This window comes from Pristiophorus japonicus, chromosome 20 (genome assembly GCF_044704955.1).
Source record: "Pristiophorus japonicus isolate sPriJap1 chromosome 20, sPriJap1.hap1, whole genome shotgun sequence".
NCBI classification, from domain to species: Eukaryota; Metazoa; Chordata; class Chondrichthyes; family Pristiophoridae; genus Pristiophorus; species Pristiophorus japonicus.
Window position 1 is genome coordinate 2,448,357 of NC_091996.1, and position 15,323 is coordinate 2,463,679.

Here is a 15,323-nt window from a genome sequence, read left to right on the forward strand (position 1 = left end):
ACCCCCGGCAACCACATTTTAATTTGATTTTATATGTTTTAAAGTTTCATTTGTTTTAATTGCCGGGTTTTTAGTGTCCCCCCTCCCCTTTTATAGGGGGCACTTGGGAAATTATATGATTTTAATGCCCAAAAAGAAAATCACAAAAGAAAAAAAAACAGAAAAAAAACAACAACAAAAAAAAAGCGGGCAGTTATAAATGTCTGGAGTGTACCCCAGATCGGGGGGGCACTCGATCTAATGTTTATTTTGTACTCCCTAAAAGAGTTGTCCCTGATTATTGTTTCTAAAAGCTTCCCCAGTACCGAGGTTAAACAGACCGGCCTGTAGTTGCTGGGTTTATCCTTCCATCCTGTTTTAAACAAGTGTGTAACATTTACAATTCCTCAGTGGTGTGGCAGCACCCTGTATCTATGGAGGATTGGAATATTGTGGCCCAATTTCCACCCTCAGTTCCCTCAGCATCCCAGGATGTATCCCATCCGCCCCTGGTGATTTATCTACTTTAAGTACAGCCAGCCTTTCGAACATCTCTTCTTCATCAATTTTCATCCTATCAAGTGTCTCCATTACCTCCTCCTTCACTATATCTGTGGCAGCATCCTCTTCCTTGGTGAAGACAGATACAAAGTACTCATTTAGTACCTCTGCCTCCTTTTTGGTCCCTAATTGGCCCCACCCCTCCTCCTACTACCCGTTTACTATTTATATGCCTATAGAAGACATTTGGATGAACTTTTATGTCGTTCTATTCTCATACCCTCTCTTTGCCCCTCTTATTTTACATACATCTTTTAAATACATCTATGCTTTTCACCTCAACCCCTCCCTGTGGGAGCGAGTTCCACATTCTCACCACTCTCTGGGTAAAGAAGTTTCTCCTGAATTCCTTCTTGGATTTATTAGTGACTATCTCACAGATAAGGCCCTTTAACACAGTAAAACATCTCAAAGTGCTTCACAGGAGCATTCTCAGATACAATTTGACAAGTTAGACTGTAATCTACTGCATTCAGGGGAATACAAACCTAGTCTATGCAACCTGTGGCCAAAGTTTAACCCCGGTATCATCCTGGTGAATCTGCACTGAACCGAGGCTGATATATCCTTCCTGAGGGGCAGGGCCCAGAACTGAACCCAGTTACTCCAGACCAGAGCTCTGTGCAGCTGGAACATAACTTAATGTTGTGTATGCAATAACTCAATAGACTGAATACTGTAAACTCCGAACAGGCACAAACCTGGCTCTACTTTATTAGGGCCCAAAGTGATTACATTACAAGATGGCTGGCCTTTTATACCTGGACCGCATGCTCGTGCGCACAGCCCAAAGACCTCAGACAGTGGCACCACCTGGTGGCAAGTAAACCGGAGCATACTTCCACGAAACTTAATATAAGGGGAGTCTAGATCAGTACATGAGGGAGAAAGGAATGGAAGGATATGCTGATGGAGTGAGATGAAGAGGAGTGTGAGGAGGCTGGTGTGGAGCATAAACACCGGCACGAACCTGTTGGGCCGAATGGCCTGTTTGTGTGCTGTAAATTATACACAGAACATTAGATACGTGGATCATATACAGTAGATGCCTCAAATCGCTGGAGAAATACTACCAACGATGTCTCCGCAAGATCCTGCAAATCCTCTGGGAAGATAGACACACCAACGTTAGCGTTCTCGACCAGGCCAACATCCCCAGCATCGAAGCACTGACCACACTCGACCAGCTCCGCTGGGCAGGGCCACATTGTCTGCATGCCCCCAGACACGAGACTCCCAAAGCAAACGCTCTACTCGGAACTCCTACACGGCAAGCGAGCCCCAGGTGGGCAGAGGAAACGTTTCAAGGACACCCTCAAAGCCTCCCTGATAAAGTGCAACATCCCCACCGACGCCTGGGAGTCCCTGGCCAAAGACCGCCCTAAGTGGAGGAAGTGCATCCGGGAGGGCGCTGAGCACCTCGAGTCTCATTGCCGAGAGCATGCAGAAAACAAGCGCAGGCAGCGGAAGGAGCGTGCGGCAAACCTGTCCCACCCACCCTTCCCTCAATCACTGTCTGTTCCACCTGTGACAGGGACTGTAATTCCCGTATTGGACAGTTAATTCTTACCTGAGAACTCACTTTTAGAGTGGAAGCAAGTCTTCCTCGATTTCGAGGGACTGCCTGTGATGTATGTAATGTTTTAAAAGCCAAGCGTGACTTCACATAATCGCCCCAGTCTTCCTATTCTGGTGTATAGCACAGGGTTTCACAACCCAATCTTGGCAAACATAGAAACATAGAAAATAGGTGCAGGAGTAGGCCATTCAGCTGAACATGCAACTTCAGTACCCCATTCCTGCTTTCTCGCCATACCCCTTGATCCCCCTAGTAGTAAGGACCTCATCTAACTCCTTTTTGAATATATTTAGTGACTTGGCCTCAACTACTTTCTGTGGTCGAGAATTCCACAGGTTCACCACTCTCTGGGTGAAGAAGTTTCTCCTCATTTCGGTCCTAAATGGCTTACCCCTTATCCTTAGACTGTGACCCCTGGTTCTGGACTTCCCCAACATTGGGAACATTCTTCCTGCATCTAACCTGTCTAAACCCGTCAGAATTTTAAACATTTCCATGAGATCCCCTCTCATTCTTCTGAACTCCAGTGAATACAAGCCCAGTTGATCCAGTCTTTCTTGATATGTCAGTCCCGCCATCCCGGGAATCAGTCTGGTGAACCTTCGCTGCACTCCTTCAATAGCAAGAATGTCCTTCCTCAGGTTAGGAGACCAAAACTGAACACAATACTCCAGGTGTGGCCTCACCAAGGCCCTGTACAACTGTAGCAACACCTCCCTGCCCCTGTACTCAAATCCCCTTGCTATGAAGGCCAACATGCCATTTGCTTTCTTAACAGCCTGCTGTACCTGCATGCCAACCTTCAATGACTGATGTACCATGACACCCAGGTCTCGTTGCACCTCCCCTTTTCCTAATCTGTCACCATTCAGATAATAGTCTGTCTCTCTGTTTTTACCACCAAAGTGGATAACCTCACATTTATCCACATTATACTTCATCTGCCATGCATTTGCCCACTCACCTAACCTATCCAAGTCACTCTGCAGCCTCATAGCATCCTCCTCGCAGCTCACACTGCCACCCAGCTTAGTGTCATCCGCAAATTTGGAGATACTACATTTAATCCCCTCGTCTAAATCATTAATGTACAATGTAAACAGCTGGGGCCCCAGCACAGAACCCTGCGGTACCCCACTAGTCACTGCCTGCCATTCTGAAAAGTACCCATTTACTCCTACTCTTTGCTTCCTGTCTGACAACCAGTTCTCAATCCATGTCAGCACACTACCCCCAATCCCATGTGCTTTAACTTTTCACATTAATATCTTGTGTGGGACCTTGTTGAAAGCCTTCTGAAAGTCCAAATATACCACATCAACTGGTTCTCCCTTGTCCACTCTACTGGAAACATCCTCAAAAAATTCCAGAAGATTTGTCAAGCATGATTTCCCTTTCACAAATCCATGCTGACTTGGACCTATCATGTCACCTCTTTCCAAATGCGCTGCTATGACATCCTTAATAATTGATTCCATCATTTTACCCACTACCGATGTCAGGCTGACCGGTCTATAATTCCCTGTTTTCTCTCTCCCTCCTTTTTTAAAAAGTGGGGTTACATTGGCTACCCTCCACTCCATAGGAACTGATCCAGAGTCAATGGAATGTTGGAAAATGACTGTCAATGCATCCGCTATTTCCAAGGCCACCTCCTTAAGTACTCTGCGATGCAGACCATCAGGCCCTGGGGATTTATCGGCTTTCAATCCCATCAATTTCCCCAACACAATTTCCCGACTAATAAGGATTTCCCTCAGTTCCTCCTTCTTACTAGACCCTCTGATCCCTTTTATATTCTTTAGGTTGTTTGTGTCCTCCTCAGTGAATACCGAACCAAAGTACTTGTTCAATTGGTCCGCCATTTCTTTGTTCCCCGTTATGATTTCCTCTGATTCTGACTGCAGGGGACCTACGTTTGTCTTTACTAACCTTTTTCTCTTTACATATCTATAGAAACTTTTGCAATCCACCTTAATGTTCCCTGCAAGCTTCCTCTCGTACTCTATTTTCCCTGCCCTAATCAAACCCTTTGTCCTCCTCTGCTGAGTTCTAAATTTCTCCCAGTCCCCGGGTTCGTTGCTATTTCTGGCCAATTTGTATGTCACTTCCTTGGCTTTAATACTATCCCTGATTTCCCTTGATAGCCACGGTTGAGCCACCTTCCCTTTTTTATTTTTACGCCAGACAGGGATGTACAATTGTTGTAGTTCATCCATGCGGTCTCTAAATGTCTGCCATTGCCCATCCACTGTCAACCCCTTAAGTATCATTCGCCAATCTATCCTAGCCAATTCACGCCTCATACCTTCAAAGTTACCCTTCTTTAAGTTCTGGACCATGGTCTCTGAATTAACTGTTTCATTCTCCATCCTAATGCAGAATTCCACCATATTATGGTCACTCTTCCCCAAGGGGCCTCGCACAATGAGATTGCTAATTAATCCTCTCTCATTACACAACACCCAGTCTAAGATGGCCTCCCCCCTAGTTGGTTCCTCGACATATTGGTCTAGAAAACCATCCCTTATGCACTCCAGGAAATCCTCCTCCTCCGTATTGCTTCCAGTTTGGCTAGCCCAATCTATTTGCATATTAAAGTCACCCATTATAACTGCTGCACCTTTATTGCACACATCCCTAATTTCCTGTTTGATGCCCTCCCCAACATCACTACTACTGTTTGGAGGTCTGTACACAACTCCCACTAGCTCCTTTGGTATTCCGCAGCTGCACCATACCGATCTCACATCATCCAGGCTAATGTCCCTCCTTACTATTGTATTAATTTCCTCTTTAACCAGCAACGCCACCCCGCCTCCTTTTCCTTTCTGTCGATCCTTCCTAAATGTTGAATACCCCTGGATATTGAGTTCCCAGCCTTGGTCACCCTGGAGCCATGTCTCTGTGATGCCAATCACATCATACCCGTTAACTGCTATCTGCACAGTTAATTCATCCACCTTATTCCGAATACTCCTCGCATTGAGGCACAGAGCCTTCAGGCTTGTCTTTTTAACACACTTAGACCCTTTAGAATGTTGTTGCAAAGTGGCCCTTTTTGTTTTTTGCCTTGGGTTTCTCTGCCCTCCACTTTTACTCATCTCCTTTCTGTCTTTTGCTTCTGTCTCCATTTTATTTCCCTCTGTCTCCCTGCATTGGTTCCCATCCCCCTGCCATATTAGTTTAACTCCTCCCCAACAGCACTAGCAAACACTCCCCCTAGGACATTGGTTCCAGTCCTGCCCAGGTGCAGACTGTCCGGTTTGTACTGGTCCCACCTCCCCCAGAACCGGTTCCAATGCCCCAGGAATTTGAATCCCTCCCTGCTGCACCACTGCTCAAGCCACGTATTCATCTGCGCTATCCTGTGATTCCTACTCTGACTCGCACGTGGCACTGGTAGCAATCCCGAGATTACTACTTTTGAGGTCCTACTTTTTAATTTAGCTCCTAGCTCCTTAAATTCGTTTCGTAGGACCTCATCCTTTTTTTACCTATATCGTTGGTACCAATGTGCACCACGACAACTGGCTGTTCTCCCTCCCTTTTCAGAACAACAACTAACTATTACTGCTTGAATCACTTCTATTCAATTCTATCCGTCTTTCGGATGAGACGTTAAACCAAGACCTTGTCTGCTCTCTCAGGTGGACATAAAAGATCCCATGGCACTATTTCGAAGAAGAGCAGTGGAGTTTTCCCTGGTGTCCAGGTAAACTAGAGGTGATCCAAAACTCGGCTGCCTGTGTCCTAACTCACACCGAGTCCCGCTCACCCATCACCCCTGTGCTCACTGCCCGTGTCCTAACTCGCACCGAGTCCCGCTCACCCATCACCCCCTGTGCTCACTGACCCGTGTCCTAACTCGCACCAAGTCCTGCTCACCCATCACCCCCTGTGCTCACTGACCCGTGTCCTAACTCACACCGAGTCCCGCTCACCCATCACCCCCTGTGCTCACTGACCCGTGTCCTAACTCACACCGAGTCCCGCTCACCCATCACCCCTGTGCTCACTGCCCTGTGTCCTAACTCGCACCCAGTCCCACTCACCCATCACCCCCTGTGCTCACTGACCCGTGTCCTAACTCACACCGAGTCCCGCTCACCCATCACCCCTGTGCTCACTGCCCTGTGTCCTAACTCGCACCCAGTCCCGCTCACCCATCACCCCCTGTGCTCACTGACCCGTGTCCTAACTCACACCGAGTCCCGCTCACCCATCACCCCTGTGCTCACTGCCCTGTGTCCTAACTCACACCGAGTCCCGCTCACCCATCACCCCCTGTGCTCACTGCCCTGTGTCCTAACTCACACCCAGTCCCACTCACCCATCACCCCCTGTGCTCGCTGACCTACATTGGCTCCCGGTTAAGCAACGATTCGATTTCAAAATTATCATCCTTATTTTCAAATCTATCCATGGCCTCGCCCCTCCCTATTTCTGTAACCTCCTCCAGCCCCAGAACCCCACCCACCCCCCCCGACATATTTGCGCTCCTCTAATTCTGCCCTCCTGAGCATCCCTGATTATAATCACATAACCATCGGTGGCTGTGCTTTCTATTGCCTGGGCCCCAAGCTCTGGAACTCCCTCCCTAAACCTCTCCGCCTTCAAGACGCTCCTTAAAATATCCCTCTTTGACCAAGCTTTTGGGCACCTGCGCTAATTTCTACTTAGACGGCTCGGTGTCAAATTTTTTAATCTCATAATCCTCCTGAGCTCTGCCTTGGGACGTTGCACTATGTTAAAGGCGCTATATAAACACAAGTTGTTGTTGTCCTGGGGCCAATATTTATCCCTGAATCAATGTCACTAAGAACCAATTATCTGGTCATTGTCACATTGCTGTGTGGGAGCTTGCTGTGCGGGAGCTTGCTGTGCACACATTGGTTGCTGTGTTGGTTACATTACAACAGGGACCACACTCCAAAAGTACTTCATTGGCTGTAAAGTGCTTTGGGACATGCTGAGGTGGTGATAGGCGCTACAGAAATGCAAGTCTTTATTTTTATTCTTGATGCCCAGCACATTGGGACTCAACCACATCATTTTTTTGTGCTAAATATTGCAATAGTTCCCCCAAACCACATGTTCTCCCCGACAGAGGGACTGGAGGCAGAGGAACTGGAGGCAGAGGGGCTGGAGGCAGAGGGATTGGAGGCAGAGGGACTGGAGGCAGACAGAGGGACTGGAGGCAGACAGAGGGACTGGAGACAGAGGGACTGGAGGCAGACAGAGGGATTGGAGACAGAGGGATTGGAGACAGAGGGACTGGAGGCAGATAGAGGGACTGGAGACAGAGGGACTAGAGACAGAGGGATTGGAGGCAGAGGGATTGGAGGCAGAGGGACTGGAGGCAGACAGAGGGACTGGAGACAGAGGGACTAGAGACAGAGGGACTGGAGGCAGAGGGATTGGAGACAGAGGGACTGGAGACAGAGGGACTGGAGACAGAGGGACTGGAGGCAGACAGAGGGATTGGAGACAGAGGGACTGGAGACAGAGGGACTGGAGGCAGACAGAGGGACTAGAGACAGAGGGACTGGAGGCAGAGGGACTGGAGACAGAGGGACTGGAGGCAGAGGGACTGAGGGACTGGAGGCAGAGGGACTGGAGACAGAGAGACTGGAGACAGAGGGACTGAGGGACTGGAGGCAGAGGGACTGGAGGCAGAGGCACTGGAGACAGAGGGACTGGAGACAGAGGGACTGGAGGCAGAGGGACTGGAGACAGAGGGACTGAGGGACTGGAGGCAGAGGGACTGGAGACAGAGGGACTGGAGGCAGAGGGACTGGAGACAGAGGGACTGAGGGACTGGAGGCAGAGGGACTGAGGGACTGGAGGCAGAGGGACTGGAGGCAGAGGGACTGAGGGACTAGGGACTGAGGGACTGGAGGCAGAGGGACTGGAGACTGAGGGACTGGAGGCAGAGGGACTGGAGACTGAGGGACTGGAGGCAGAGGCACTGGAGACAGAGGGACTGGAGGCAGAGGGACTGAGGGACTGGAGGCAGAGGCACTGGAGACAGAGGGACTGAGGGACTGGAGGCAGAGGGACTGAGGGACTGGAGGCAGAGGGACTGAGGGCAGAGGGACTGGAGACAGAGGGACTGGAGGCAGAGGGACTGAGGGACTGGAGGCAGAGGGACTGGAGACAGAGGGACTGGAGGCAGAGGGACTGAGGGACTGGAGGCAGAGGGACTGGAGACAGAGGGACTGGAGGCAGAGGGACTGAGGGACTGGAGACAGAGGGACTGGAGACAGAGGGACTGAGGGACTGGAGGCAGAGGGACTGGAGGCAGAGGGACTGGAGACAGAGGGACTGAGGGACTGGAGGCAGAGGGACTGAGGGCAGAGGGACTGGAGGCAGAGGGACTGAGGGACTGGAGGCAGAGGGACTGGAGGCAGAGGGACTGAGGGACTGGAGGCAGAGGGACTGGAGGCAGAGGGACTGAGGGACTGGAGGCAGAGGGACTGAGGGCAGAGGGACTGGAGGCAGAGGGACTGAGGGACTGGAGGCAGAGGGACTGGAGACAGAGGGACTGGAGGCAGAGGGACTGAGGGACTGGAGACAGAGGGACTGGAGGCAGAGGGACTGAGGGACTGGAGACAGAGGGACTGGAGGCAGAGGGACTGAGGGACTGGAGACAGAGGGACTGGAGGCTGAGGGACTGGAGGCAGAGGGACTGGAGGCAGAGGGACTGAGGGACTGGAGGCAGAGGGACTGGAGGCAGAGGGACTGAGGGACTGGAGGCAGAGGGACTGAGGGCAGAGGGACTGGAGGCAGAGGGACTGAGGGACTGGAGGCAGAGGGACTGGAGGCAGAGGGACTGGAGGCAGAGGCCATTCGGCCCATTGTGCCACGCCAAGCGGAAGTGACGCGAGGCGCCTCGGCCGGAAGCTGGCCGTCCGGAAATGTTTCCATAGTAACCGAGCTGCGGCCTAGCTGCGGGCCATGAGCCTGCGAGCCGTGTTCGGCCGCTTGGGGAAAGCAGCAGCCGCCATCCCCCGGCTGCTGGGAGCGGCCTCGGGCCGGGGGTGTTCGGCACTCGGGCCTCCGCGGGGCCTCCTCGCACCCGGCCTGGTCCCGGCTTCAGCCCCGGGCAGCCGCCTTTCCACCGGCCGGGGGCCCCGGGCCCAGGCCCAGGCTCAGGTCACCCACTACCGGCTGGTCTACACCTGCAAGGTGAGGCCTTGGGCCCAGGGGGCGGTACTGAGGGAGCGCCGCACTGTCGGAGGGACAGTACTGAGGGAGTGCTGCACTGTCGGAGGGGCAGTACTGAGGGAGTGCTGTACTGTCGGAGGGGCAGTACTGAGGGAGTGCCGCACTGTCGGAGGGGCAGTACTGAGGGAGCCCCGCACTGTCAGAGGGGCAGTACTGAGGGAGCCCCGCACTGTCGGAGGGGCAGTACTGAGGGAGTGCTGCACTGTCGGAGGGGCAGTACTGAGGGAGTGCCGCACTGTCGGAGGGGCAGTACTGAGGGAGTGCCGCACTGTCGGAGGGGCAGTACTGAGGGAGTGCCGCACTGTCGGAGGGTAGTACTGAGGGAGTGCTGCACTGTCGGAGGGTAGTACTGAGGGAGTGCCGCACTGTCGGAGGGGCCGTCAGTCGGATGAGACGTTAAACCGAGGTCCGGTCTGGTCTCTTGTGTGGTGTAAAAGATCCTGGGGCCAATATTTATCCCTGAACCAACATCAGTAACACATTCTCTGCTCATTATCACATCGCTGTGTGTGGGAGCTTGCTGTGCGCACATTGACCGCCGCGTTTCCCACATTACAACAGGGACTACACTCCAAAAGTACTTCATTGGCTGTAAAGTGCTTTGAGACGTTATGAAAGGCGCTATAGAAATGCAAGGCTTTAACAGTTTTTGGGGTTCCCCAAGCGTTGTTTGTTGACTGACAGGTGACTCCTCAGCCTCCCCTCTGCTGTTGCTTTGTGTTTTTAGAAAGCAAGGTTCGGAGAGCAGAGGGGAGTCGTGGACAATGTTCCCCTGTAAGGTGCTCGGCCACACGGTAATCTCGAAGGTCCCATGCAGTCCGCTCGTGGGCTTTTACATTGTAAATACCACACACTTACTGAATATATTTAAGGTGGAGATACAGATTTTTGAATGAGAAGGGAGTCGTGGGTTATGGGGAGCGGGCAGGGAAGTGGAATTGAGGCCAAGATCAGATCAGCCATGATCTTATTGAATGGCTCGAGGGACCTGCTCCTATTTTCTTATGTTTTTGTGCGCAGAAAATTAAAAGGACCAGACATTAAAAGTAACAGTCCTCGCAGAGCAAAGCACAGATTACAGGGAGCACTGGGCATGGATATGTGAGGCTAAGCTTGGGTCAGTATAACTAGTCACCGTGCAGTACGTACAGCAAATAACAGGACATGATTTACTGGTCCAGCCAACATGTCCCACACAGTTAGGATGCCTCTTACATCACAATGCACCCGGAGACGATAAACTCTCGGGAGAGACAAAAAACCCCCCCGCAATTTGGGGGCAGGGGGAGGGAATGGAAAATTCCTCTCCGACTCCCGAGTTGTTCAGGACAACTTGTGCACAGAATCGCCCTCGGTGTTGCTGCTGTGGCCTCAGAGAGCGCAGTGCAGAGATTGCCTGTGCTGTGTGGCAGCTTCCAGCCTGTGGGGGTGGTGGGGGGCAGGGCAAGTTTGCAAACAGAGCCAGGCAGAACAATGATGCAAGCAGGTACATGGGCGACCCCCCTTGCCGTGCAGACGAGCATTTTATCTTGTTTCAGGTGTGCAACACTAGGTCCACAAAGAAGATCTCCAAGCTTGCCTATCACAATGGGGTGGTCATCGTAACGTGTCCTGGATGTAACAATCACCACATCATCGCAGACAATTTGGGATGGTTTTCAGACCTTGATGGGAAAAAGTAAGTCGCGTTTAATGCTCTGTGTTTGGTTAACTCTGTGGAATTATATTTAACAATGATCTCCGCTTTGCCATGTAACTCTCAACCATATATTACATCTGCACTTAGCGAGACAGTGTTTTCACTGGCAAGAGAGTCGGTAATCAGAGGACAGATTTAAGATAATGGGCAAAAGAACCGGGGGGGGGGGGGGGGGCGGAGGAGAGAGAGGATGAGAATTGTTTTCAACAGTACGCTGTGATCGGGAATGCACTGCCTGGAAAGGCACTTTAGGGACTTGAGCACATAAATCCAGGCTGACACTCCAGTGCAGTCCTGCGGGAGCGCTGCACTGTCGGAGGGGCAGTACTGAGGGGGTGCTGCACTGTCGGAGGGGCAGTACTGAGGGAGTGCTGCACTGTCGGAGGGGCAGTACTGAGGGAGCGCTGCACTGTCGGAGGGGCAGTACTGAGGGAGCGCCGCACTGTCGGAGGGGCAGTACTGAGGGAGTGCTGCACTGTCGGAGGGGCAGTACTGAGGGAGTGCTGTACTGTCGGAGGGGCAGTACTGAGAGAGTGCTGTACTGTCGGAGGGGCAGTACTGAGGGAGTGCCGCACTGTCGGAGGGGCAGTACTGAAGGAGTGCCGCACTGTCGGAGGGGCAGTCCTGAGGGAGCGCCGCACTGTCGGGGGGGGGGCAGTACTGAGGGAGTGCTGCACTGTCTGAAGAGTCGTCTTTCTGATGAGACATTAAACTGAGGCCCTCTCAGGTGGATGTAAAAGATCCCATGGCATTATTTCAAAGAACATCAGTTCAGCCATGATCTTATTGAATGGTGGAGCAGGCTCGAGGGGCAAATGGCCGGCTCCTGCCCCTATTCTTATATTGTTATGTTCTAGCAGCAAGGGAATTATCCCCAGTGTCCTGGCCAATATTTATCCCTCAATCAACATTACTAACACTAATTATTTGGTCATTATTACGTTGCTGTTTGTGGGAGCTTGCTGTACACAGTGGCTGCCGTGTTTTCCACATTACAACAGTGACAACTATAAAAGTACTTCATTGACTATAAAGTGCTTTTAGGCGTTCAGTGGTCGTAAAAGGTGCTATATAAATCTAAAACTTTCTTTTTAAATGTTAAAAGTTTACAAAGTGTATTTTTTAAAACTTAAAAATATCCTTGTCATTGGTGTTGTCAGGAATATTGAAGAAATACTGGCTGCAAGAGGTGAGAAGGTTCAACGTGTGGTTGGTGAAGACTCGCTGGAGATTACCACAGAGGGAATTGTTGGCAACAAACCTGGAGAATTATGTGAAGGGGACAAATGCAGGGAATCCCTGGGCTCTGGAGAACAACCTAAACCCTAATGCCATCTACGGCATGGAAGGTCTTGATACAGGAGAACAGCGATGGGGACCCGGGAATAGCCAGGTCCTATACCTTCCTGTTTAGCTGGTCCGCGGGAGGTTCCACAGGAGGGATAAAATCGTCCACAAATATACTGCAATAATTGCAGCCCAATTCGATACATGTCGCCCACGCACACATTAGGTGAATTCTGGGGAGAAATTACTCCGTGCAAACCAGATATAATTTTCTAAAGGCATAGAAATGTTCTTTTTTTTTTAAATAGACACCTGTTGGTGAAGCCAATTCAGGGCAGGATATCTGTGAGTAGCTACGTCCATTCACCAGTTGTCTGCAATGACTACAAGAGGCCGTGCCTATTGTAAGAGGAACGAGAAGGACCACATCAGAGCAGATAGGATTTAATTTTATCCAATGGTGCAACTCTTTCTAAGATGAGGAATCTTGAAGCCTCTTTCCTAATCCCATAGATTTAAACAGCGAGCACTCTGACTCCATCAGTGGCTGGGTCATATGGCACGCAGCGTAATCCTCAAACCAAGCAGCGTTGTGTAATATCAAGCTGACTCCAGATGAGGCCTGGAGTCTCTAATGCTGACTGAGTTATGCCACACTCAACAACAACTTGCATTTATACAGCGCCTTTATCGTAATAAAACGTCCCAAAGGAGTGTTATCAAACAAAATTTGACACCGAGCCACATAAGGCAGGTTTTAAGGAGCGTCTTAAAGGAGGAGGCGGAGAGGTATAGGGAGGGACTGCGAGAGCTCGGGGCCCAGGCAGCTGAAGGCACGACCGCCAATGGTGGAGCGATTAAAATCGGGGATGCGCAAGAGGCCAGAATTGGAGGAGTGCAGAGATTTCGAGGAGTCGTGGGGCTGGAGGAGGTTCCAGAGATAGGGAGGGGCAAGGCCCTGGAGGGATTTGAACACAAGGATGATTGGGGTGACATCTGAACTCTGTTACTGTACAATCTGTGATTATTGTGCAGAGTTGGAATAAAATCGCGCATGAGATACAAATTTGTGTTGCCGTTCATGTCTTGATCTCCGCTAAGCTGGGAGTTAAATAGTCTTTAACTAACATTGCATTGCGGCTGTTGGCCAAATATCTTCTTACTCGGAATCTCTGCTAAATATCGATCGTACGTTAAAACCCAGAGTTCCTACATCAGCTGAGCTCGGATTTTCCAGCTATCTATCCGTATTGTAACGTGTGTTCGGATCCCATCCTTTGTATCTCCAGTCCTAACACGAGTTTGGAGCTGCCATATACATTCATTCATCCTGCAGTACTCTGCCCTCCAAACTGTTGCTTGGGAGTCATGGCCCCCTCCTACAATTCGAGCCGATCTGTGGATTTCCCAATCTCCTTTTGCCCTGGCATGTTTTGTTCTATTCTCCACTGTTATAGAATCATATGGCACAGAAGGAGGCCATTTGGCCCAACGTGCCTGTGCCGGCTCTGTGAAAGACCTCCCCTGCTCTTTCCCCAAGCCCTGCAAACTCCTGCACTTGATGTCTCTGCATTCCAGATCATAAGTCACAACGTGAAACATTTCTCCTTCCCCCTCTGGTTCTTTTGCCAATTATCTTCAATCTGTGTTCCTCTGGTTACTGACCCTCCTGGAGACTGCGAACAGTCTCTCCCGATTTACTCCATCAAAACCCCTCATGATTTTGAACACCTCTATTAAATCTCCCCATAACCTTCTCTGCTCCAAGGAGAACAATCCCAGCTTCTCCAGTCCCTCTACATAACTGAAGTCCCTCATCCCTGAGACCACTCTGGTTAATCTCCGCACCCTCTCCAAAGGCTTCACATCCTTCCGAAAGTGCAGGGCCCAGAATTGGACACAATACTCCAGCTGATGAGGCCCAACCAGTTTATATTTATAAAGCCAAGGATCGCAGATGCTTTTTTTAAACAGACTTTGCAACTTGTCCTGCCATTTTCAAAGATTAGTGCACAAACATCTTTGTTCCTACGCCCCCCTTTAAAATTGTATGCTTTAGTTTATACTTCTCATTCTACCTCCTAAAATGCATCACTTCACACTTTCGGATGAGACTTTAAACCGAGGCCCCGTCTGCTCTCTCAGGTGGAGTACTTTGAAGAAGAGCAGGGGAGTTATTCCCCAGTGTCCTGGGGCCAATATTTATCCCTCAATCAACATAATAAAAATATATCTGCTCATTATCACAGTGCTGTGTGTGGGAGCTTGCTGTGCACAAGTTGGCTGCCGCATTTCCCACATTACAACAGTGACTATATTCCAAAAGTACTTCATTGGCTGTAAAGAGCTTTGAGACATCTGGTGGTCATGAAAGGAGCTATATAAATGCAAGTCTTTCCACACTTATACTTTAAATTTCATCTGCCATGTGTTTGCTCATTTCACCAGCCTGTCTATGTCCTCCTGAAGTATGTTTCTATCCTTTTTATTTTATTTGTTCTGGGATGTAAGCTTTGCTGGCAAGGCCAGCATTTATTGATTGTGGGATCGCTTAGCTCTGTTTATTAGCATGCTGCTTCCGCTGTTTAGCATGCATGTGTTGTAGCTTGCCCAGGTTGGTACACCTGGTACTGCTCCTCTGCACTGACTCAGGGTTGGTCCCCTGGCTTGATGGTAATGGTTATACTGGGCCATGAGGTTACAGATTGTGGTGGAATACAATTCTGCTGATGGCCCACAGCCCCTCATGGATGCCCAGTTTTCAGCTGCTAGATCTGCTCTGAAGCTATCCCATTGAGCACAGTGATAGTGTCACATAACATGACAGAGAGTGTCCTCAGTGTGAAGATGGATGGGACGGGACATGCCCAGGGATGGTGATGGAGGACATTAGTATTGTTTCTTGTAGCGGTTTGTTACAACTGAGTGTCTCGCTGGGCCATTTCAGAGAGCAGTTAAGAGTCAACCACCTTGCTGTGGGACTGGAGT

The 15,323-nt window shown here is 50.4% G+C and overlaps 1 protein-coding gene across 1 annotated transcript; it reads left to right on the top strand.

Annotated features, from left to right (window-relative positions):
• The first annotated feature begins 9,046 nt into the window (after window positions 1-9,046).
• dnlz (DNL-type zinc finger) lies at window positions 9,047-13,401 on the top strand. The gene is made up of 3 exons (XM_070863345.1): window positions 9,047-9,310; window positions 10,888-11,027; window positions 12,209-13,401. The coding sequence occupies exons 1-3, from the start codon at window positions 9,080-9,082 to the stop codon at window positions 12,375-12,377; spliced, it is 540 nt and encodes a 179-aa protein (XP_070719446.1). The 5' UTR covers window positions 9,047-9,079; the 3' UTR covers window positions 12,378-13,401.
• Window positions 13,402-15,323: the final 1,922 nt, after the last annotated feature.

Bases quoted from the DNA above. Each gene is read 5' to 3' on its own strand.
- dnlz (XM_070863345.1), top strand. From the start codon at position 9,080: ATGAGCCTGCGAGCCGTGTTCGGCCGCTTGGGGAAAGCAGCAGCCGCC. The intron at 9,311-10,887 runs GTGAGGCCTTGG...ATCTTGTTTCAG, and splicing joins GGCTGGTCTACACCTGCAAG to GTGTGCAACACTAGGTCCAC. The intron at 11,028-12,208 runs GTAAGTCGCGTT...TGGTGTTGTCAG, and splicing joins TCAGACCTTGATGGGAAAAA to GAATATTGAAGAAATACTGG.